A 25,813-nucleotide genomic window follows, 5' to 3' on the forward strand; every position below is an offset into this window, starting at 1 on the left:
ACACTCAGAACGTCTCCTGGCTGGTGTGGTCAATTCCTAAACAAACGATATCCGCTCATCAATCATTGTTCTATTTCTGCCAACTAGATCTCCCCAGAGGAGTCATCAGATCAGCTCCGTTCTGAAGATTGACAAGCTGCCTCGTGGTCTCTTCTCCCCTTGCAGACTCACACTAAGAGTTTTAAAGCCCCACGCTTGCCAGGGGATTAGCAGACTGACAGGTAGAGTGGCAGCGGTTGTGGGACTCTGGAAAGGGCCAGAACATGAAGGTAAGCCGCAGACCTGTGTGTCTGACACCTGTTCTGAGAAGCATTCATCTCTCTGCCTAGGTTATAGTTAATGAGCATTTTAGTGACAAGACATTTGAAGAATATGCCTTTAAATATTGAAATCATTTGTCTTTGCTGAGTAAAATAACGTATTCCCCAATTCTTTATTTGGGTGAAGTCATGAAAATCGTATATTTCTAGTTTTTAAAATTACTCTTTGTGAATTATCTAGACGGTAGGATCATATACCGAAGTGAAGAGCTTATTGTCCTGTCTGAGTAGAAGGCAGAAAATCCAGCAATTCCGATGGACCTGTTTGGTTATGTTTCTTGTAGGGCCCCAGCAGCCTGGCGGTGACAGCCTTGGCCCTTCTCCTGGCGCTGACTGTCCTGGGAAACTCCAGCGGCGCGCCGCAGGTAATGGCATGCACAGAATCCAGCCCGGGTGGGAACTGTGCAGCCTCCTGGCTTTTTCTCCCTTTCCGCCAGCTGCCCTGCTTTAACTGCTCTTCTCTCCCTCTGGGCTGCAGAGACTCTTTGAGAGGAGGAACTGGACTCCCCAAGCTATGCTCTACCTGAAGGGCGCACGTGAGTCCCAAACTCTTCATTCTCTTCACCGAGGTGATGGGAGACAGCAGGGGAATCCTGGAAGCCCCAGAGCAGGAGCCTGGGGATTCCGTGAAGAGTTGGCTCCAGGAAATAGATAGGGTCACAGACAATCCGGAAATGGTAGGCCAGGGCAGGCGGAACAGAGAAAGGTGCCCTGATGGCCAGAAACCCTCCACCAGAGAGGAACCTGGTGTCGGGGCTCACAGCTGTAACGCCAGCACTCGAAGCTGAGGCAGGGGAACTGAGCGTATGAGGCTAGCTTGGGCTAAAAGTAAGTTTCAGGTCAAAATAAGATCCTGTTAAGGAAGGTGGAAGGAGGGAGGAGGGAGGGAAGAGAGAGAAGGGTTCAAGAAAAGGGGAAGGAAGGCAAAAGGGAGGAAAGGAGAAAGGGAAATAAGGAAGGAAGAGGAAGGGGGCGGGCATCGGTTGGTTTTAAATGAGAGAACTACTGGGTTTTGCTGTTGTTTTTGTTTGTTTGTTTGTTTGCGCAAACAGGGTGTCTGGGGCTGGAGGAGCAACTAATGAGCTTGACAAAAACAAAACAAACAAACAAACAAACAAAAAACCCTTAGGAATTGTAAGGGGAGGAAAGGAAGGGAGAGGGATGCTGGAACCGGGCTGGGGCTGCTCTCCGAGGCAGGGTCACCTCCCAGGCCACAACCTGCGGTCTCCCCTGGCCTGTGGGAGGGGGGAGGGGGGGTCTGGTGGTCCGAGCTCAGCCCGTGTCTCCCCAGCAGAGGGCCGCCGCTTCATCTCCGACCAGAGCCGCAGGAAGGAGCTCGCAGACCGGCTGCCTCCAGGTGGGTCAGCGCTGAGCCCTTGGGGGGGCTCCACCTGCGCTGTCACACACACACACACCCCTACCCTGTCCCCAGCAGGCACCTGGTGAGCGGGGTCCCCATCAGGCAGGGTCTGAGGTGCAGACAGAGGGCAGAGAGATGGAGATTGTGCTGGTTTAAGAAGTTCACCAGGGTGTTTATGGATAGAGCCTTGGTCTTTTTCCTCCTAAACACGAATTACTATTAGGGATTGTATGAGCGAGAGATGTTGAGACCATGGATGGAAAAAGCACAGGGACAAATCGCTAAACTAGCAGAAACACAAGAACTGTGAACCAATAGCTGAGGAGCCCCCATGGAACTGGATGGGGCCCTCTGGACAAGCGAGACTGTTGATGAGCTTGAACTGTTTGGGAGGCCCCCAGGCAGAGGAGCCAGGACCTGTCCTTGGTGCATGGGCTGGCTTTTTGGAGCCTGGGGCCTAGGCAAGGACACTTTGCTCAGCCTTGGTGTTGGGAGGAGGGGACTGGACCTGCCTTGGCTGAGTCTATCATGCTGGGCTGACTCCCCAGGGGAGACCTTGCCTTGGAGGAGGTGGGAATGGCGGTTGGGTATGGGGGGGGGGGGGAAGCTAGGGGGTGGGAGGAGGGAGGACCGGGGAATCTGTGGCTGATATGTGAAATTAAGTTAATTATAAAATAAAAATATTTTTTAAAAAAGAATTACATAGAAGTTTCAAATGTATCTTAAATTACTAGAAACAGCTACCAAAAGGTTTTAAACCAAACACAGTAAGTAAAAGTCATTAAAAATAGAGCCAGATATGTGTGTGTATGCGCATATGTGCACAATAATAAAGAAAAAGGCATGAATTGGAAAGGGGGTGCAGAGAGAGTGGAAATGATGTAGTACTCATGATGTATGAAATTTTCTCAAAAAAAAATTTCAAAAAAGAAGAAAAAGAAAAAAGAAAAATAGGGCCAGGAACCTTTTTTTCCCTTGATGAACTTCATGTCACACTGCAGTTTAAAAAGAAGAGATATTGATTTTAGTAAAACTTTGTTTACAAATGCTAAGAATAAAAACTACACCTGTTTCGAGAAATCTTCAACACTGCTGAACATACCCACAACAGATGCTTCACAAGTTTTTTGTTTCTGTTCCTTAAGTTTGCAGTGTGATTAATCTTACGTTGTAAGAGTAAAATATGCTTCTTCTCTTTCTGTTACTTCCAATTAAACTCAATGTCTGCATTGAAATGGGACTGTGTCATCTGACAACTTAAATTTGAAGTAGAATGTGGCAGCATACACCTATAGTGCAATAAACATGTGACTTAAGGAATTTGAAATAGCTCTGAATATGTAGCAAATGTACCTTCAGTCAGTTAATGTAGGTGTTTATCTCAAACTGATTTGGGAGGAGGAAAGTAGGAAAGTCAAGCTCTAATGGAATCGTGCCTGAATCTTTTGGCCCAGACAACTGTTTTTAAGCTTTGAGAGGGAAAATGTACCCTTTCTAGCCCCAAAGAGGGAGGGCTTGTAGATGCTGTCCTACACCATCTTCCTTTTGTGGTATTCTCCCTAGCATAAGGTGTGCATTTCTCTTCCATCCTGAATATAAATACAGCAAAAACAACTGGAAGTCATTTCCAAGAGAAATATGAGGTCTAAGTTTATGAAGATCACCATGAGGCCAATGAGATAGATTAGCAGGTAAAGGCATCTGCCACCAAACCTTACTGCCTAAATCCGATCCCTCCAACCCATATATGGAAGGAGAGAGACAACTCTCCAGGATTGTCCTCTAACCTCCACACCTGTGTGTGTGTGTGTGTGTGTGTGTGCGCGTGCACACGCGCGCGCGCACGCACACACACAGAATAATGCACTAAATAAAATGCAATACAAATGTTAAACTCATTTTTGAAAATCAGTATGTGCTGTACTCTGCTCACGGATCAAGAGTCGGTTTCACAGAGGCCTTTCTGGTCCCACACAGCAGGGTAAGGTTCATTTACATGAATTCTTCATTGACACAGATATTTGAGTGCTAATTTATTTACAATGTTTAATTGACATGAATATTTGAATGCTGGTTTGTTTATATGAATATCAAGACTGTGCACACTTCTGTTTCTCCAGAAAGACGAAACCCAAATCTTCAACTACTGACTCTACCAGAGGCCGCAGCCCTGTTGCTGTCTTCCTTGCAGAAGCCACAAGAAGGTACGAGGGCAGTGACTTCTTTTTGTTCTGGACTGAGGAGCTTTGCTAACTGCTGAGCCCTTCCTTCCCCAGACCCACAGAAATGCCTATTCAATAAAGCCAATGTCCTTCCCAGTAAAACTAGTCCCAAGAATACAAAATATACTACCTTGATGAGAATGGGAAATAGTATATGAATTTCATGACCCATCTCCTCTTATTAGTAACATTTATTTGTTTGTTTTTAAATACAGTGTCTTATGTATCCCAGGCTGGTCTCAAATTTCCTATGTAGCAAAGGCTGGCTTTGAACTCCCTATCCTCCTGCCTCTACACAATAGTTAAAACTGAAGGTGCTCCAATCAGCTTCATTGTTTTATAATTGAAAACACTAAAGCCAAAAATGGTGAAATAATCAAAATCCAACTGCTCACTATTGAAAGTTAAACCAAATGAAAGTACTGATTGCCAATCCTTTTCACTTTTGCCCACAGCAGTAGATACGGTTCACCCAAACAGACAGGGTCAGCTTTTACTGCAGGCCTATGTCATTTTTACCTTCCTATCTTGCTAGCTTCTTCTAACCAGCCACTCTGTCCGTGGGGCATAGAAGTCCCAGCAGAACTGAGGTATCTTGGCAATGGGTCAGCTAGGTCTTTGGAAGTTCACAGACCGGGTGTACATCTGAGTTCTGTCAACTGTAACTAGCTGTGTGACCCTGACAGGGGTGGCCCTACAACTCTGGGGACCCACTATAATGAGGTATATAGTGAGTGTGTGTGTATGTAGTATGTGTGTGTGTGTGTGTGTGTGTGTGTGTGTGTGTGTGTGTGTGTGTGTGTACAGATGTGTGTACATGCACGTGGAGACAAGATGTTGTCATTGGATGTCTTAGTCAGTCACTCTCCACTTTAGTCTTTAAAACAGGTCTCTCAGTGAACCTGGAACTCACTAATTCATCTATCTGGCTGGTCAGTGGGCTTCCAAAGATCTGCCTGTCTTGGCAACACATCACTGGAGTTACTGCCATGTGTCATCATGTCTGGCTTTTTATGTGAGTGCTCAGAATCTGAACTCAGGTCCTCATGAGCACTTTATTGACTGATCCCACCTCTCCAGTCCCAATCCTATTATTAAGAGAAGACATCATCCGCTGGACATGAGAAGCTGGATAGGAGACAGAGGATATTGCATCAGGATGACTGGTTTCAACTTCAAGGTGTGAAACAGTAACCAAGTCTTGAGGTCCTTAGGAAAAGGACTGTGGTGATGACTGACTGGTAGTAGAGATGAGTGTGGGAAGACGGACAGAGCAGACACCAGACTACAACAGAGAAAGGAGAGTTCATTTTAAGGCGGAGAAGGAATACCATTCTAGGTCCCTATTTCAAGTGTTTGGGAGAAACAAGTAAATGTGTTAATTATTGAAATGAACTTTTTTTCACATTTACATAGGTGTGGGGTCCATTCATGCCACAGTATGTGTGTGGAGGTCAGAGGATAACTTTGGAGTCACCATGTTGGTTCCGGGAACTGAAATCAGATTGTCAGGCTTGGCAGCAAGTGCCTTGATGTGCTCCACCACTTCACCAGCCCTAATGATTGACATGTTCTGAATAGCTTGTCTCTGGAGATGAACTAAAGAAGCAAAGTTTTATTAATCTAAATAAATGGAGGAGTTTTGGATTCCCATGTGATGTGTCAATCACTAATCTGTAATGTTTTTATTCAGAGTCCTCATGTATCATCTGGAAGGCTCTTACATCTTAAGTTCCAATGACATCTGTGCTGGGACGTTTGCCTGTCCCATCCCTACCCCTTAGGCATGTGTGCATCTATGTATCCATATGTCCATACTTTCCTTCCTTCTAGAAAGAAGCACATTACTAATTGTCTATCTTTCAAAGGGTGTGAGTAATTGAGGTAGGCCAGGATTCAAATTATATTGTGACTAGAAGAATGTTGTTTTATCTAGAAGGCAGCCTTGGAGAAAGTAAAATCTAGGGCCGGCATGCTGCCTTGGCCACTCCTCTCTACCCCACTTCATGTTTCATCCCGTCTACTTTATGCTTAGGATACCATGATTCTGCTACTGTCTACCGTCTACCTCTAATCTTATGAGACACTCTAGGCCTGACATTTTTGCATTCCCATCCAACTAACAGGTACCTTTGCCTTTGGTCTCATTGCGTACCCAGAAGCAATCACCTGATGAAGGAATACTTTCAAATGTGTCCCCATGTCATCTGTCTCATGCAAGAGATACATCATCAGGAAGCACAGGCCATAATATTTTGATACAAGTGAATGACTATGAAGGCAGGTGTTTAGACTCTAGGCATGTTAACCAGTGCAAGACACACAGACGCTTTACATATCTGCAAAGCTTGCCATAGTGCACTTTCATTTATTGCAGAGATTTGGATGTTGGGGACTGGGATGCAACTCAGTTCATAGAGTGCTCAGTTGGTAGAGTCAACATGCACAAGGCCCTGGGGTTCAGACCCGAGTACTGCATAAACAGCATGGTGGTATATGTCTGTGACCCCAGCACTTGGGAAGTGTGGGCAGGAAGATCAGAAGTTCAAGTACATCCTCAGATACATAGATAGTGGATATAAAATGTGAATTGTCTGGGGTTGGGGATTTAGCTCAGTGGTAGAGCACTTGCCTCCCAAGCGCAAGGCCCTGGGTTCAGTCCTCAGCTCTGGAAAAAAAAAAAATGTGAATTGTCAGCTATGTTCTAGTGAGGGGGGAATTTTTTCAAAGATTTATTTATTTATTATGTATACAGAAGAGGGTGGCAGATCTCATTATAGATGGTTGTGAGCCACCATGTGGGTGCTGAGAATTGAACTCAGGACCTCTGGAAGGGCAATCTGTGCTCTTAACTTCTGAGCCATCTCTCCAGCCTAAGAGGGGGGAATTTTAAAGCCAAACAAATCAAACTCCAATATTTAAAAGAATTGTTAGACCATGAATTGATTTAACTTTAGGAGTCAAATATCCATTTCTTGAGGTTTTGTTTCTCTCTCTGAAGCCAAATGTGAGCATTCACTTTAAGTTTTTTTTCTTCTTTCTTACAGATGAAGAAGGGAATTTTGATCAAAGCAAATTCCTGGAAGACAGATTGCTGAACTAATGAACATGTACCAGGGCACATTCAAGTGTAGTTCTATTCGTGGTGAAAACTGTAGCCATGTTATTATGACCCGTGCATACTTCCTTCCATGTCTGTAACCTTGGATATCTGACCCCTAGGTTTAGTCTTCCAGAAGCAAGACATGTGGAATTCTTGGCTGGAACAACGTCAACTTCTTCTACTGCTTTGGGTTTATATCACCTGTGTCTTCCATAGGCTTAGATTTTATATGGCTGTTACAATGCCAAGGCTGGGAACTCAGAAACGTTCTTTCTTTTCCCTGTAGTCAGGCCCTGTCCGGATCTGGGCAGTATGTTTTTTATCCCATCACCTCTTGCACTTGGGTGTCACTCAGCAGCAATTCTCCCCAGTCCCCATCTCATTCCCAATAAGAGAGAAGGTATGATTGGACAGGAAGGGCAGTGTATCTTTTTGTGACTCACCTAAGAGAGGTCAATTAAGGAGGGGGATGGGGAGAAGATGCCTGGTACAAAGCTCCCATGAAAACATGTATCATCTATTGCTGCTGAGACAGGGGACCCTCCATGATGCTGAAACCCTTGGAAGGTCTGTGAAGACCCAAGGCTGGGAGCCTCTTGGTGGTCTAGGGATCTAACTGAATCCTACTTAGAGACTTGGACCTTAAAGTCACTGGCATTTAAACAGATTGTGATGGAGTTTGCCAGAGCTACACAAAGGTACAAACCAGTTTGAGGTGCCCTGTTTTCTGTGGCTGAAAGAGACTTCATCATGACTTTACATTAAGGTACACCCCCATGACATAATTGTATTTCATATGTATGGATTTATCCACTTTCAAATACAAATACTCATTCAGGCATACACATGCGTGCATGCGCACATGCACATACACACACACACACACACACACACACACACACATACATACACACACGGTGGGAAGATTTAGGGGTAAGATCCCTATAACAAGCAAATTTACTTGGAATTACAGCATGATCGCCATGGTATTTTTTACCAAATCGATTCAGAGTCATTAACTATAAAAGTGCCCAAGTGACAAATATTAATTCTTATCCTCCCCAGCTTACATCCATTACTTAGTAGCTACAAAATATCTTTATGTGAATATCTCTGTAATCTGAAATTTTAACTAAACTATGTTAAGTAATCAAAACCATGTGTATATGTTTTGTCTGCTCAGTTCATAATTAAATAATAAAACTGTATTCAAGCTAATGTACCATTGGCTTCTGCCAAAAACATCTAAGTACTAGAAACTGTGTGGCATTATCATAGGTACCTTTTACTAGTCATAGCTTGACTTAAAAGTAGATTTACTAGAGAGTCCCATATCCAACTTACAGAGTTACTGAAGGGATACACCTGGTATGGATTGCTCATTTTTAAATAGTTTCTTTGTTCCGAGGGTGCTTTTAACATCTGCTTCATGAAGTGGATCTTTTCACAGCTGGCCAGTACAATCTCAAGTGTTTTGTGCTGTAATGTAGTTTTTAAAAGCTGTCTAAATGACCAGCTATTGGGGTACCCTCCATCACATTCCTCAAATGCACTGTGTATAGAGGTACTAGTTAATCACATGGCTCCCTCTCTCCAGTTGATAAAACATTCCATCCCTCTTAGGATGTAGCTTTGTTGGGTTTTCGTTGCTGTAGAAGATTGCCTGAGGCTTGGTAATTTGTAAAGAAAAGAGATCTATTTTGGTTCCGGGTTTGGAAGGCTGGAAGGTCTGGCATCTCTCTGGTGGTTTGAAGAACCTAGTGTTGTTCACAGCCTGAGAGAAAAGTGGAAGGCAAGAGAACATATGAGAAAGAGGCAGAACAGGAGGAGAGGGCACATTTTGTAAGAACGCATTCCAGTGTAATGGCCTGGTTCCTAAGCCTGCAAAGAACTGCATTAATCACTTTTCATGACCTAATCACTTCTTAAAATTTTGTTTACAGTGGGAATTTGATGCGTGCTCAGTGTATGTTACTGAGCTTTTAACCTAAGAGTTTTAACCACATTTTAAAAGCCTCACCCTCCAACACTACTGCAATAGCAAGCAAATTTCAACATGGACAGATGGAAAGACTACATCTCAGACAGAACAGGGTGTGTTCTCAATTCTCTTAACTTCCACTGTTGTACAAACTGAAATGAATAAGGTCACAGATCAAAATTGTTTATGCTATGAGACTCATGTTTTAAATTGGGAATTGCTGATATCAACACATGTACATGTACTGGACCATCTCCTCTGCAGGATTTCCAGCCACTTTCTGCACAATGCAGAATGTTCTCATTTCATCCTACCCTACCTTCAGCCTTGACTCTTGGTGGTTCTCTGAATTTCTGGTAGATGTCTCCCCAAACCCCAACACCAATGTAATCCCAAAAGAGGAAAGACAAGGGCAAAGGGGCTCTGCCTTGTTCAGTGTCTGGGCCACACCTCCTCTGCACTTGGTGAAAAGCATAGAAATGGGTGAATATTAGCAGCTTTGAGTTTCATTGTTTATCTTGGCCTCAGGTAAAAGGAGAGTTGGCAATGAAACTCCATTTCAGTTCAGTCTTTCCAGTGCCTAATTCTTCTAGGAAGAGCTCATTTCTCATTCCATTTCATTCTTAAAATCACTGTGTGAAGATACAGCCACGTCACTATGTTATTTCATGGACAGCTGAGCTCCCCGTATGAGACCTCTTTGGACCCCCTCAAGAAGAGGCCTTTCTTTGCCTTGAAAAACCATCAGCACAGCATTTGCAAGCCCTACAGTTCATAGCTGCATGCAGAAAACCAGTTCTGTTCACCTTGGCTTTGCCATGGAAAGAGGGTGGTGGATTCAGTTAGCTGGGACTGCTAAAACAAAATGTCCCACACTGGCAGTTTAACAAAAACAGACTTACCTCTTAGAGTTCTGCAAGTGTCAAGTCAATATGTTGGCAGAATGGATGTCTAGTGAGGGCTGCTTTCCTATAGGTGGCTCCTTGCTGTGGCTACACCTCCATGTGAAAGGCAAGGCAACTCCCAGGGGCCTCTTGTCCTCCTCCTCTTCCTCTCCCTCCTCCCCCTTCTTCTTCCCTCCCTCTTTCTCCCTACTAGCTCCCTTCCTTCTTTCTTCTTTGTCTTCTTCTTCTCCTTCTTCCTCCTCCTCCTCCTCCTCCTCCTCCTCCTCCTCCTCCTCCTTCTTCTTCTTCTTCTTCTTCTTCTTCTTCATTTTCTTCTTTTCTCCTCCTCCTCCTCCTCCTCCTCCTCCTCCTCCTCCTCCTCCTCCTCTTCTTCTTCTTAGTTTTTTTGAGACAGGGTTTCTCTGTGTAGCTTTGAGCCTTTCCTGGAACTCACTTTCACTTTGTACACCAGGCTGGCCTGGAACTTACTCACAGAGATCCACCTGCCTCTGCCTCCTGAGTGCTGGGATTAAAGGTGTGTGCCACCACTGCCTGGCTCTTCTTTGTCTTCTTTCTCTCCTTATTTTGGTACTGAGTATTGAGCCCAGAGCCCCATGCAACTGAACAAGCGATCTGCCTTTGAGCTACATCCCCAGCTTGGGGGGGGGGGTCACTTTTCTACATCACAAACTGTTACTTTTCTAAGTCACAAGTTTCATTCTCAAAGACTATGCTCATGAACTAGACACCTTACAAAGGCCGTGGTTCCCAATGTTATCATGTCAAGGGATTTTTAGCAGTATTGAGTTTTATTTAGTTCATGTTCTTTCTTCCTGATGTACACAAAAAGGTGAGCTTACAACCATCTTCTATGGTTTGGTTCATTGCTTACATTCCTGCTTCTGCCTTCTCTGTAGGAAAGTGGTGCTGATGACAGCTTCCCCTTGTCTTCAGCCATGTGATGTGGTGCCTTTTCTACTGTTACTCTCAACAACCCAGCTCTAAGATCAACTCTTCTACAGAGCATTTTAGAGCAAGGTCAACTGATATGTCAGTCAAAATGATCACTATGCAGTGGGTGGGACACAGTAAATGGCTACTCAGTTAAGAGAAAGAAGCCAGGAGTAAATCTGGGTTTGGGTGTTAGTGTTTAGTCAATTTAGTTCATTACATTTGAAACTATCATTCAACTATCTCCTTAAATACATCACAGAATATGTTAGAGAAATTGTTCCTACATTGAAGTACATTTCAACTTCTACTTCTTTAGTAATTCTTTTTAAAGGATCCTTTCAGCTGGGTGATAGTGGCACATGCCTTTAAGACCAGCACTCAGGGAGGCAGAGGCAGGTGTATCTCTGTGAGCTCAAGGCCAACCTGGTCTACAGAAGGAGTTCCAGGACAGCCAGGACCACACAGAGAAACTTCTCAAAGAAGGAAAAAGAGAGAGAGAGATTCCTTTCAATATTTTAGCTCCTATTTATGACAAGTGCATCACACATGTTATTTTGATGTCTGAAACATTTTAAGAAAGATGTATCAAAGAAAATAAAATCTGTAGTAACACATTTACTCATTTGTATTTGGCAATTTATTATCTATAAAAGACTTAAATTTCTGTTTAAACAACAAAAGCACTGTTACAATAAGGTGACACACATTGATGGTAACATATTACTATCAATATTTGGGCACAAATTCTAGATACCAGATATGTAGTAAATATCCATTGGTATACATCAGAATATGGAATTGGGGTAGTTTGTTTTCTTGTGGATTTTGACAATCATCTGCAGAGCAAAATAGAAATTCATGGCTTTAATGCAAATGGCAAATGAATAAAAAAGTCTTGTTTACCTAAAATATGTGAGTCATGCAATCATAGTTAAGATTCACTCTTTACTAGTAGAGATTTGCTTAGAGTATAGAAGCTTCATAAATATTAATCAAAGGATTATGATGATTATTTTTGTGAAAAAAAAAGTAGCTAAAATTTTCTGATCACTTACTTTAACCATTTTTTTAATGTAAGGTCTTACTCTTTAACCCAGTCTGGCCCATCATGGAAAGCCTCCTGCCCAAGAATTCTGAGATTATAGGTGTGAGTCACCATTTCCAATAAATTAACCATCTTTAAAATGCCTCCAGTCCTGCCACTTTAAAAACCTTCTTATCTTTAAATTTACAGGGAAGTCTTTGCCCTGGAGGAGATGGGAATGGGGGGAGGGGCTGAAGGGAAAGGGGGCAAGGGGGCGTGAAGGGGGAGGACAGGGGAACCCATGGCTGATGTGTAAAATTAAAACACAAATATCTGTATGAAAAAAATAAACATTTAAACAAAACAAAACAAAACAAAAAATGTACAGGGAAAGCAAGACTTAAAGATAAAAATGTATATTTTATTCAGAATTACCAAACTGCCATTCACTAAATCACCTTCTTTCCTTATGGGCAGAGACTAGATTCCATTGTGATTTTCAGAAGAGAAAGGAATCAAACATTTTCACTCTTTCTGAGAATCATTCTTACTTTGTTCGCTCTGATTCAGCTCTTATATTCTCCATGAAGCTTTTTTCTTCCCCTTTGGAACGTGGTTCAGAGAAAATGGTGACTTGATATTTAACCGGTCCCTCTCAGCCTCCTCTTCCTCATCATATCTTTCATCCTCATCTCCTTCATCTTCCACATCACTGCACTGAGGACTGGAGGCCTGAGATCCTGATGGAGAAGGTGGTACTGAGGAGGGCCTGGGATACCTAAACCCATCCGTCTGCCAAGGACAAATAAGACACAAAAGTTAAAAAAGACTTCCAGGTATTCTCTTTTTTGTTGATTTTGTTTTGTTTTTGAAACAGTCTGGCCTCAAACTCACAGAGATCCGCTTGCCTCTGTCTCCAAAGTGCTGGGATTAAAGGCACACACTACCACACCTGGGTGGTTTTCTCTTTTTAAATATAATAGTCTTTTAAGATTCATAATTACATTTGTGTATGTGTATGCACACAAGTGCATGCCATACTCATGATTTATCTTTTCCAAACTGGCTTAGGTTTAACATCATCCAAACACATTTGCCGGCACACATGCACATGTCCACTTGAGCCCCCCCCCCCCACACACACACACTGCTCACAGATAACCAGATGAGAACATCAGAATCCCTGGTGAGGAATCAATAAGCCATTACTCTATGAAAAGTGCTGGGAACTGAACTCGGGTCCTCTGAAAAAGAAGCAAGCACTCTTCACTGCTGAGCCACCTCTCTAGCCCTGACTTCTTGGTTTTCAATGACACAGACAGTACAGATGCTAATTTAATTGTTTTTAGGTAGTCTGCTATGATCCTTTAGGAGCTCATAAATTTTGACTCTGGTACTATCAACATTGAAATAGACTCATCAAACATGTGGTTATCTTTGATTAAGCACTAAAATATACCAAGTGCTATATATACTGTCTATAATAATTGTATATACACAGTATAATTTAATATTCTAACAATATCTTCATGAAGTTATTCTTCCTGCTTCCTCTCTGAGAAAAGACAGAGAAAAAGCAAATGACTTGCTGGAAGCCACGGCATGTGAGTGGTACAGCAAAATTTTGTGCCAGGTCTGTGGCAATCCCAGGGTCTTTCTTTAGACTCAATGGCCACACACATTGCTCTGTCATCTTTTAGATATTTTTAGAAAGTCCCAGGATATGGACAGCTAAATAGGCCACTAACAGACACTGCTAGAGAGAATCCCAATGGCTGGGTGACCTCATTGATTCCTGAGATGGTACCAATCACATCATTTTAGTTTGTGACATTGCCCAGCTACCTCAGAGAAAGTTCACTTGACAAATGCATGCTGAGCACCAACTGTGCATCATGAGTCACAATGCCACCAAAGGCATAGCTTGGAATACATCACATATCCCTGATTTGCAGGAGTGCATGTGCTTGAAAGGCACTGGTTCATTTCATTTCAATCATTTTTGTACATTATTATTATGTTATACATGCATAGTCCTTTCAAGCTCCTGGTACTTTGCATGAAAGCAAAAAAGGACCTGGAGCATGAATAACCTACCATGGATCATGCTGCTAAAGAAGACAGTCTCTCCCTCCCTCATTGACCATCAATTGCTGACAGTTTCATCAGTTAAGGATGGGCCACATCCCTCTCCATGTGTAATACTGATTACTGCCTTACACCCACATGTGTACAAGCAGCACTAATTGGACTCAGTGGGTCAGAAGGTGGAGAAGGAAAAAGAAGAGGAGAAAACATGAAGTTGGAAGGGCTATTGGGGTGGGGTGATCTAAATACATTTATGACGGTATCAAGGAATTTTTTAAAAGAGCTGAACCTGAATTTAGGATCTCAGACAGAGTAAGAGCTAAACACTCATTAATTGAATAAAATATAAATGTGTGAATGGAGCTGAGTTAGCAAGTGAAATGTGTACCTTTAGATAAATGAGGCACCCAGCTCCACCAGTAATATTATGATAAACACAGAGGTTGGAATGTGCAGAGGGGAAGTTTAGGGGACTCCCCCTGCCTCATCTAGGGGCTGACTCTTCCTTCTACATCTCTTCCATCTGAGCTAGGTGGGCTAGTCATTGTATTATTAAGTAAAATTGTTTTAGTAAAAATGATTCCTGCCTGAGACCCTTGATCAGAGTACAGCTGCATTTGAGAGGTTTGTGTGTCTTTTTGATGGGGATGAACAGTTTTAGGAGAGTGATAAAACTGATGACTCCCAGCACTGATCATATTGTGACAACTTGGTGTACATTTCCTCAAAAGATATTACTTCAAGACATGGAGCCTGAGTGAAGCATATCTTTTCTGTTTGTTTTGTTTTGTTTTGTTTTGTTTTGTTTTGTTTTGTTTAAGGCAGGCTTGTTCCATGTTGCTCTTGCTGGTCTTAAGCTCACAAATCCATATGACCCTCATGACTTAGCCTCCTGAGTAACTGCACTATACGCACATGTGAATGTGGCCCAACACAAAACTGTAACCTTTTTCTAAAAGGGTAAGATTTTCTTTGTGGTTGTTAAAAACATGTTAACTTGACTGCGTGGTTCTTGTGTGAACTTTGTACACAACAGCACAGTCTTGCAATATGAAAAGGTTGGACACACCTAGGTCTCATCTTCTCACTCTGAGGCTGTCCCTGGGTGGATGCAAAGCTAAAACAAAAGTATAGTCCTTCGATGAGTAGAGGAGTATGTAGATTCCAGCAGGGATGAACCATGCTGAAGAGGAATGCCTGGATCTACACTGTCTAAAGTGTGCCCTGTCCTCTTTCTTTAGAAGAGGGCAGCTGTGAACTATGGTAGTTTCACTGACAGAAATGTCTAATTGAATGCTAGAAGAAAACTCCCGTACTGAATGAAACATAACCACTCATAGGGTCCAGCTCCTCTCTGAGCTTAACTTGCTCTACTTCACTCTTGCCAAGTGTCCATCCTATATTTAAACACTTTCTTGGATAGCAAATCTACCTCCTGTTATATCAACCCACTCTGTAGTTGAGTAACTCCCAGAAGAAAGAGAGCCTAACAACGCCTCCCAAGCATCAAGGCAGAGTTGTAAGAAGAGATACCTCTCCGATGGTCTGAATCAGTCATCGAGGCTTGTGGACCTCTAATCTTCACTTTGATTTATCACCATAAAAGGAATACTACCAGCATATTTAACTACTTAAAGACTCAAAGTTCTTGTTAGAACTACCAAATAAGAAATACAATAATGGAGTATTTCTCAGCAGAGAAAAACAATGACAGCATGATATTTACAGGCAAATGGATGGAACTAGAAAATATCATCTTGGGTGAGGTAACCCAGACCCAGAAAGACAAACATGGTATGTATTCACTCATAAGTGGATACTAGATATAAAGCAAAGGACAATCAGACTGCAACCAACAGAACCAGGGAGGCTACATAGCAGGGAGGACCCTAGGATAACTGTGGCTTATCATAAGTTTTGGTTTTACTCAATTACTGGGCAAGCCTCAATGAAACATTTCACTATTAGGATAAGAATTTATACTGTATCAAGCTGATAATAAATAAATAAATAAAATGAAAAAATAAAAAAGAAATGCCATTTTTGTAAAAAGCAAACAATGCATTAAATATTTACCGTTGGAGGTGAGGTTGGCTCCAGATGGAATTTATCTGGAAAAGCTCTGCTTAGAGTCAGGTGTCTGGCATGCTGGTAATACTGTCAAGGCAAAGCCAATTCATGTTATAAACACATTAGGTATTTTGGTAACCAAGTAAGGATATAAGGTCCTATTTTTCTAAGCCTGAAAAACATATCTCCATATTAACTGATATGTAAAACTGTACTTACAGTGTACTATTTTACCACATCAGACATTGTGTTGACCAATAGCTAATTGCGTATTTGAAGTTGGAGAATCTATGTGTGTATTTGTGAATAAAGAAACGACCATCTGTAGTTCTATTACTTGTCAATATACATGCCCAGAAATACCACAAAACATTGAGGGAGATCAGCTGTGTTGGCCATAATGAGTTCTAGATTGAATGTAAACATGACTGAAAATTGCTTTCATTCTTTAATATCTAGATATATTGAACACTAATATTGCCCATACCTAGGTAAGGGACAGAAATTCTAAGCCCCTGGCCTTCTTGTTCTCAGTTCAAATGAGCTAGTGGTATTAACTACTTAGGTCATGCTGAGCACCAGCATTATTGGATGTAGATACTCAGCATGTGGCTGCACCAATTCTTGACTGAAATTCAATGATATGCAAAAATCACATTACAGCAAAGCTAAGGTACTTCATTTATTATTAAATCACTCAGTTTTAAGATATGTGGACACCTATGGCACAATTGAATGGAGGCATTGCCTGTAGTTGTTGCCTTCATAGATAGTGTCTGTTCTACCCTGCATTGTTGAAGAATATGATTGCATTATCTGTGGAGTGAAAAACAAGGTCTTTGCTCTTGCATTTTCTCAACCCCACAAAACATTCCTGCATACCTGTTATGCATCAAGCTAAGCACATGCCAGGTTCAGCTACATCCTAATGGGCTTGATATCATGGATATCTAAACCCATGAAGACTTGAGTGTGTATCTTTGAGGACTCACATTCAATTAAAAAGTCCAGGGACATATCCCTGAGATTTCAGTACTCGTGGTACTGAGTTGATTTTTACAGATTGTGACTAAAAGCAAGGTTTTCTTTGTGCAAAGTGATGTCAACATGTTCCTCCTATCTCCTGAGGAACTTGCTTACTCTGCCTAGGTATCTCCAGTCCAGAAGATCTGAGAGCCTCTCTGTGCGGTTCCTCTGGATGATTCTTTGACGACGGGACTGTTTGCAAAACCCATAAAGAAATTGAGTCAGCTGATTGCAAGAATCATCTGGAGATCGGAAGCGCCTGTCAACGATGTAAATACCTGGAGAACACACAGAGATAAAAACACGACTTCCAACTTATTACCTAGGTTCCAGCAAAGACCACAACCAGCCCATCATGAGTGTCTGCCTAAGCTACCACCCTCACTTTATCTTCCCCCTTCCAAGGTTGTATGTTTTCTATGAACTTCTAATTATTAAAAACCATCATCAACCCTCTGCCAACAAAGCAGATCTAACCTTAAAAAAGGTATCTAGCCCAGCAGGCCAGCAATTCTCTAGAAATTGTTACTAACCAGAAACACCAGGTGGGACATATATTAGCTCCCTCCTCCCCAACTCCATGTTCCCACTTACAATCTCACTGAGAACTACCAGAGGAGAGCTGCCTCCTGCAGACTGAGTTGCTGAGGCATAGGCAGAGAACCCATCCTTGTAAACTTTCTTGTTGCTAGGCAACATGAACAGATATACAGTGAAATGCATATTGTCCTACAGTCTTTAAAAGTGATACTTTTCTACCTTGACATGGATCTTTAAATGAATAAATGTCTTCTTTATAGAATGACCAATATGCATACTCCGAGGCCATAGCTACTGTATTGTTGCTCCTAGGACTTAAGGGAAAAAAATCTATCACCACCATCAAAAATTAAGTTAAAGGCAAAGTTAGCCCAAGTTACATCCTTTTGTAATTCTTCTTGGGAGCAATATATTCAGTATTAAGAATATTCTTTCCTGTGAACCCCCTACTTAAGTCTACTTTTAATTAAATGAGAAATATAAACTTCAGTTTCATTTCAGGACAGCTTTAGCATTAGGGCCTGTGAAGTCCCTGAGGATACAATGGGGGAAAAATCTCACCATAAGCAGTAGGGTCAGCCACATGCTCCTGCATGAAACAGCCAAAGCCAGAGAGGTTTGTTGTCACGCTTGGGATGCCCATCACTGTGCACTCAGCTGCCAGAGAATGGACAAAGAATGAGCTTCAGACCCACTCTCAATTCTCACATTCACGTGTAGGAGAAAAAGTCCTGTTTGCCTAGTGGTAGATTGTTACTTCCTGCCGGGCATTGTATAACCCTTTATTTGCGGTCATAACACAGGCAATCTTTTCAGCCATCCATGAAGTGATGCTGACATCATCCCTCCCTAACAGGTGAAGACGGTAAAGCATGGGGAGTTGAGGTAACTTGGCCTCTTCATATAATCGGGGGACATGTAGCCAGGCGGTGGTGGTGAATGCCTTTAATCCCAGCACTAGGAAGGCAGAGGCAGGTGGATCTCTGTGAGTTCAAGGCCAGCCTGCTCTCTAAAGTGAGTTCCAGGAAAGGTGCAAAGCTACACAGAGAAATCTTGTCTCAAAAAACCAAAACAAACAAACAAACAAACAAACAAACAAAAGAATCGGGGACATGAGAGAGCTGGATTTGAAGTGAGACATCCAGTCCTAGAGTTCTTGCTGGGACCTGCTGCTCTCTAGTGCCCGAACCCAGCTGCCTGTTTGTTGGGTTAATTTTGTTCCATTCTGTGCTTGTAACTCTGCTTGACAACTTTATGGGGTAGTGTGTGTGCTTGGACACGGCCAAGTTCTCCTCTGCTAGAATCTCTGCACACATCCCTTCTACTCTTTTAAGGGTGCAGGGAATTCATGGTCTCTTTCAGTCTCCCCTCACCTTTTGATAAAACCTGCTTCCCACAAAATATCTGAGCTATCTCTGAAAATACCTTTCAAAGATAGTTACATTTTTTTCTTTGTTCATTTGTGTGTGAGTGTATGAACCTGTGTGTGCACATTCATGTGGATGCCCAAGGCTGATGTCAAGGAAATTTCCTCAGTTGCTCTTTGCTTTTCATTTAGTCAAGGTCTCTCAATGAAACCCAGAACTGGTATAGCTGGCCACCTTGCTCTAGGACCCCCTTCCTATTTCCTCTGAGGCTGGAATTATAGGCTTATTGCTATGCCCATGAGGCATTTGATGGGTTTGGGGGATATGAATGCTAGTCCTCATGCAAACATGTCAAGCCCTTTAATTCTCGAGCCATTTCCTGATCCCAATGTCTGCATTTTAAACAAGTAATATACATGTATTTGACTAGGACAATATTCTTGGTTTTGATTGGAGATGTGTGTAAAAGTTGTTCCATGGTGTAGTTCAGCTTAATCACAGCTTTGTCTCCTCTGCTTGTGAGTATTTCCTCTTGTCTTGGCTATTCAGCTGCACAGCAGTGTTTCTGACTTTTAGGGAGGTTGCAGAAGAAGGGTGGATGGGAATTACCAACTGCTTTGAAATCTAATGAAAAATTTGGAACTCCTCCTGGGAATAATTCATATACCTACATATACACAAAATTTCACCAAAAATGTCATGGGATTTCATTCTCACTAAATAATTCACTAATATATTTTGTAGTAAAAGCCAGGGAACCATGAAAGCTCAATGTATGTCCCTTGAATGAATTTAATAAAATAAGTGCTTTTTCGACCTGCTAAATGCTCAGTGCTGGTGTCTTAGCTTGCTATCTATTGTTGTCCTAGACACCGTGACCACAAGTAATCTGGGTAGGAAAGGGTTTATTTCGTCCTATGTCTCACAGTCCATCCTGAAGGGGAGTCAAGGCAGAAAGGCACCTGGAGGCAGGAGCTGAAGCAGAGGCCATGGAGCAACACTGCTTACTGGCTTCCTCCCCATGGCTTCCTCAGCTTTCTTTCTTATACAACCCAGTCCCAGCTGCCCAGGAGTGGTACCACCCACAGTGGGCTGGATCCTCCCACATCTATCATTAATCAAGAAAATTCTGCACAGATTTGCTTACAAGCCTATCTGATGTAGACATTCTCTAAAGTAAGGTTTCCTCTTCCCAAATAACTAGTTTGTTTCAAGTTGACAAAAAAAAAAAAAAAAAAAAAAAAATTAACCAGCAGATCTGGCTTTAGTGAATGCTTTCTATAGTTAGAACAGCACCATATTATTATTATAAAAACTAATTACAGATTATATAATACGAGAAGGCTAAATCTCTACCACAGGAAGGCTTGTTTTTTCTTCCATGTAGAGGGTGACTAACTCTCTTTGGTGGTCTGAATATGAGGTGGCCCCATAGACTCGTGTGTTTGGACAGCTGGCAGTGCTAACTGGGAAAGCAATGAAACCATTAGGAGGTGGAGTCTTGCTGGAGGAGAGCTTTGGGGGTTGACAGTCTCTCTCCACTGCCTGGTGACTCTTCTTCCTGAGTTCAGATGCAGATGCTCCTGCTCCCATGCCTTTAATGGCTGCCGCCATCTTCCTGTCATAATATGCCACCGGAAACCTAAGCCCCCCCAAACACTTTTCTTCCTTAAACTGTTTTTGTTGTTGTTTTAGGTTTTTTATTTCTATGTTTGTGTGTCAAAGTATTTTATCAAAGCAACAGAAAAAAAAACGAACATATTTTATTTTGGTGAATTTAAAAGTACAGAAAAACCCATTGGCTGTGTTAACGCAATGTCCACAGCTCCCCGCCCCCCATCTATTTCTCATAACTTCTTTGTCCTTTATCTTAAAACATTAGATAAATCTTTGCTATGATTTGGGATCCCATAAAATAAAGTTTTGGGGCCTGGAGAGATGGCTCCATAGTTAAGAGCACTGGCTGCTCTTGCAGAGGACCCAGATTGGTTTCCCAGCACCCACATGGCAGCTCACAATCCTCTGTAACTCCAGTCCCAGGGGATCCAATGCCTCTCTGGCCTCTGTGAGCACTGCATGCTTGTGGTGCACAAGTACCCCTGCAGGCAAAACACTCATACACTTAAAATAAAAGTAAAATGCCTTAAATAAAAGATGATTTGCTGGGTCATGATGGCATATAATTTTAATCCAAGCAGGTGGATCTCTATGTGTTCGAGGCCAGTCTGGTCTATAAAGTGAGTTTCAGGACAGCCAGAGCTGTTTACATAGAGGGAATTGGAGGGACGGCCTTATATATTCTAAGCACATGTTCTACCACTGAGCTACACTTCTAACCCATTTCTCTTTTCATAGGATGCTTCAGTACAAATGCAAATTCATCAGTCTTGTTGCTACTGGTAACCGTACCACTAAGGGAGCAGAAGAGAAAATGATAAATAGTGGATCTGAGAATTCACTATCCATTTAGAAAAAATAAACAGAGTTGGCAGAGTTTCTGAATATACAATGGCATTAGCTACAATACCTTACCCACCACTAAATACAATACTTTCTTAATACTACCCATGTTTTCAGGGCCAACTTTTGTTTTACAAAATCCAATTAAAATTAAAAAAAAAATTAACTGCATTCTTCTGAAATAGCTTTTAACGAACTGTATTGGAAGACTAACAATTTTCAGACTAGCTCTGACTATTTAGTTTCTACTTCACATTAATGAGATCTACAGAGATAACCTAAGAGTTATAATACAATCCTCATAAAATATTATCTTCCCCTTTGGAATACAATGAGGCAATGGGCTTGACCCACTCAGGAAGCAGCAAACCCCACTGTAGCATAGTCACATAGGCTTTGTCTCCATTCTTAGGTTAGGCTCTGCAAAGCATAAAACTGATGCCTGAATGGATCCAACTCAAATCACTTTTTAAAGGAACTGAGAAAACAAGCCTCAGTAGAGATTTCCCATCAACATTAACATTACATACACACACTTGAAATAACTTGCAACAAAATCAGAATCTGTCCATAATCCACATACCTGGAGTATAACCCCAAGGTTCATAGTATGATGGAAACACCCCAAGGTGACAACCCCGGACAAACTCTTCATAATCCATGGGTAGTAGGGGGCTGGTGGAGGACAGAAATTCTGGATGTAAAATCACCTAAAAGAGAAAGTTCTAATGAAGAAAATAAAACAACAAAAAAATCCCTCTACACTTTATTTCAATCCTAGAGGATCCACGTATTTTATACTCAGGGATAGAGGGAAAGATAAATTGTAAAGAACTTAGACTCTCCTTTTCCTTTCCTCCACTCTTCATCTCCAAATCTTGGGTCACAGGGTAGAGAGTTAGCATGTACATTTTCTGTTTTCACACTAAACTAGTCCCTCAAGCCTTCTCCAGCCTTGTTCCCCACTGAAAGTTATATTTGGTTCTCTCAACTGCTGATCCCTGTCTTACTAGTCAGTTTGTTCTCCACTTGAGCAAGAAAGAGAGGATGGGTCACCTGTGACCTGCACATGAGTTATCTAAGGGAAACAGACATCAGGGGAGGGAAGATATTAGAACAGTCCTGTCCAGATTAGTTCATGCTATCCCCTCTCACCTAGAGGCAGTTACCATCTACCACACTTGCTTTTATTTCACAAGGCTCTGTAGTCCACACAACAACTGGAGTGTCCTGTAAAGGTACTATTCATGCCTCTGCTCAAAAATCACACTTGACTCAAATAAAAATGCCACACATATCTGTGTGTGGTGGTGTGCTGGTGTTCAAGAACCAATAAATCAAATCATAAATACCTACTTATATGTAAAATATTGTAACTATATGATATTCTGGAAAAGACAGAATTGTCAGAAGTTAACAAACCACTATTCAGTGGTACACATATAGAGTACAAAGAGTGTTTAGGACAGCAAAGCTTTCTATGACATACTATAATGATAAATATACATCATTATTCACTTGTCCAAACTCAGAGTGAATGACGCCAAGATGAGCCCCAATATGAAGGACAGATCTGGAGGGATAGCAATGTACCAACTGAGACTCAGTTCTAGCAAATGGATTGTGCCAGTGAGGATGTTATAGAAAGGAGGTGGCATCTGGATGAGACACCCAGCAAATGAGATTGGAGAATGGCTCCAGAACTAAAGCCTATTAGAGTGTATACACAGGACTGGGAAGACGGAGGAATGCTTAATGGCTGGCTGCACAAGTGCAGAAGAACCCATACAGAAACCAGATGGGGGTCAATGGCTAAGACCCCTAATTGCTCCACCAGAGGAACAGGGCTAGAATTTTAGTACCCACATGGTGACCCATAACCATCTGCAGTTCCAGTCAGAATATCTGATGCCCTCTGTTGGCCTTCTTGGGTACCAGGCATACACATGGTGCACAGCCATACATGCAGGCAAAACACCCAGGCACATAAAACAATAATAAAAACATCACTCCATATGAAAAGAATTTGTTATAATAAGCACACTTGCAGGGCCCGTGAGGTACTCATCAGGTACAAGGGTGTGTCACTAAGCCTGACAACCTGAGTTTGATCCCCAGGAACCAAAGGTGGAAGGAGAGAACTGACTCCCACAAGCTGTCCTCTGACCCTTTCATCAATGGCATGGCACTTGTCATACTCTACCCCCGCCACAAAATGAATAAATGAATAAATATAATTTTAAAATAAGATTCATAAAAGAAAACAAAAAAACCACTTAATATATACCTCTTATCAGAGTCCTTTCCTAAAGTAAGTTTTAGAATATATTTTGATCATTAAAAAGTAGGTAATTTCTTTATGCCTACTGGTAGCATTGTGTGATTAAAACAAATGTTAGGATTAAAGCTCAGAGTTAATTAATGTCTAAGAGTGATTACCTAAAACAAGAAGCAGAATCCATTTTTTTAGAATTTCTTAAATATTTTTTTTCAGAAGATGTTAAAACAATGAAGAGATGGTAAAAATTCCCTCCAAAGTATATTTTATATAATTCTTTTATTTGTATATGTGAATGTGGGCACGGGGATATGAGTTCTAGTGGGTACATGTGTGTCTTAATGTCCCTATATTTGTGTGCACATGTGTGTGGAGGCCAGAGCTCAACCATGGGTGCTGTTTTTAAGGAGTTTCCATGTTACTTTTTGAGGCAGGGTCTCTCTTTGGCCTCAAGCTCACCAGTTAGGCCAGGCTTGCTTTCTGGGCACTGGATTTACAAGTGTGTGCCCAGCTTGTACCAGGGTGCTGGAGGGTGACCTCAGGTTCTCATGCTGACATGGCAAACACTTCACCAACTGAGTCTTTGCCTTGGCTTATTCTACACAATTTTGAAGCAGTTTATAACAAACCAATTAGTTCCACCTTGACTCTGTCTGCCCGATTGTTGAAAAGTCCAATCCGTCTAATGGTGCTGAGGATGGGATCTGTGGAGTCATCAATCATGTTGTGAGTGGTCACAGGAGGCAAAGACTGTCTCTGAGGGAACAGGGGAAAGAAAATGTCAGTGGTGAGAAGCATTAGTAAGTGTGACTCATTTCTGCAAAAGGCCATTAACATCTCATGCACCCTCTCTGTATTCAGCCCTCTAAGATGACACTGGTTTTGATGACTAAGCTTTGTGTATTGCAGGGAAAGAGAAAGGGTTCCAGAATAGTTGTGAACAGAAAGCTCCTATTCCCCTCATCCCCCATGCAGCTACTGTATGAAAGGCCTGGATTTCATAACTGCTTCTGCAGTTTTCTAAAATGTGCAGGAACTTTGGGATCATCATCCAAGATGACTTGATTCACTGCAACTGTCTAGCAAACTACATTATTAACAAGATGCCCATGCATGTCTAGTACACTATATTACATCTTAAAATAACAATTCTGTTCAGCTGAGAAGCATTGGCATTTTCTCTACTATGGTGGGGATCCTGCATTTTTGGAGATTTTCACAAGTTTTGTTGTTGTTGTTGTTATTGTTGTTATAATGGACATAGTTTTTCAGCTGAGTATATTGGTTCAAAAGGAATTCTGGAAATGGATTCAAAGACAGAATTGTGAGATTTCTAAAAAAAAAAAAAATCCCTTAAAAACGATTCATAAAAGCACATACAAAATCATTCAAGTGACTATTTAAAGAGTATGTTTCTGGGTTGGTAAAATGGTTCAGTGGTCAAAGGTTCTTGCTGACAAGCCTGATTATCTGAGCTCCATCTCTGGGACCCACATGGTGGAAAGAATCTAACTTCTTCAAGTAGTCTTCTAACTTCCACATGCCCCTCCACGTGACTTCTGCATGCCCTTCCACATGACTTCCACACAACTTCCACATGCCCTGTTCCACATCCACAAACATAAATGGAATGAAAAGAGAATATTTTTCCAACTCTCAGATTTGAAATTTCCTAATTTATCAAATTCTTTCATATGAATGAAGAAAATGCTGCCTGGGTTGATTTTAATGATTATGAGAGATGGTAGGTGCTTTTAAATTTTTCTTACCTGAGTTGAAAAAATGGCTCTCTTCATAATTGTTAAGTCATCTCGATCCAAGATACTATTCATGTCAGGAATTTCTCCTCTGTGATGAAAATGGTGTTAAAAATAATAACGGCTGGCACTAGTTAAGTGTTTTCTAATTGACATTAGTTCATTTATTGTAATATTGTTATTTACTAAGATGTTAACACAGACTTAATATATGAATATTTATAATTTATTTACTATATTAAGTCAATATACTTGAACTCAAAAGCTCCTTCAGTCTCAGACTGATGTATTAATGAGTACCTGCTGAATAAGAACCTGTGTGCATATATGCACACATGGTCTCCTATGTGCAAGCTGTTTATTGATTGTCAAAAGAAAG

The 25,813-nt window shown here is 41.6% G+C and overlaps 2 protein-coding genes across 2 annotated transcripts in view; one reads left to right on the forward strand and one right to left on the reverse strand.

Annotated features, from left to right (window-relative positions):
* The first annotated feature begins 227 nt into the window (after positions 1-227).
* Spx (spexin hormone) lies at positions 228-7,853 on the forward strand. Its single transcript, XM_036182751.1, has 6 exons — positions 228-269; positions 605-685; positions 799-856; positions 1,615-1,677; positions 3,801-3,884; positions 6,950-7,853. The coding sequence occupies exons 1-6, from the start codon at positions 264-266 to the stop codon at positions 7,003-7,005; spliced, it is 348 nt and encodes a 115-aa protein (XP_036038644.1). The 5' UTR covers positions 228-263; the 3' UTR covers positions 7,006-7,853.
* Positions 7,854-12,421: 4,568 nt separating this feature from the next.
* Gys2 (glycogen synthase 2) overlaps positions 12,422-25,813 on the reverse strand; it is a 36,939-nt gene continuing 23,547 nt past the window's right edge. The window contains exons 10-16 of the mRNA XM_036182559.1: positions 25,447-25,525; positions 24,320-24,433; positions 21,983-22,109; positions 18,134-18,229; positions 17,147-17,310; positions 16,013-16,093; positions 12,422-12,640 (exon numbers count right to left, since the gene is read on the reverse strand). Coding sequence (XP_036038452.1) covers positions 12,422-12,640; positions 16,013-16,093; positions 17,147-17,310; positions 18,134-18,229; positions 21,983-22,109; positions 24,320-24,433; positions 25,447-25,525 — 880 coding nt within the window. The remainder of the gene's footprint in view (positions 12,641-16,012; positions 16,094-17,146; positions 17,311-18,133; positions 18,230-21,982; positions 22,110-24,319; positions 24,434-25,446; positions 25,526-25,813) is intronic.

Source organism: Onychomys torridus, chromosome 3 (genome assembly GCF_903995425.1).
Source record: "Onychomys torridus chromosome 3, mOncTor1.1, whole genome shotgun sequence".
Lineage (NCBI taxonomy): Eukaryota > Metazoa > Chordata > Mammalia > Rodentia > Cricetidae > Onychomys > Onychomys torridus.

Excerpts from the sequence above, each read along its gene's own strand:
- Spx (XM_036182751.1), top strand. Across the intron at positions 1,678-3,800 it reads CGCAGACCGGCTGCCTCCAG|AAAGACGAAACCCAAATCTT; the intron begins GTGGGTCAGCGC and ends CTGTTTCTCCAG. Across the intron at positions 3,885-6,949 it reads CTTGCAGAAGCCACAAGAAG|ATGAAGAAGGGAATTTTGAT; the intron begins GTACGAGGGCAG and ends TCTTTCTTACAG.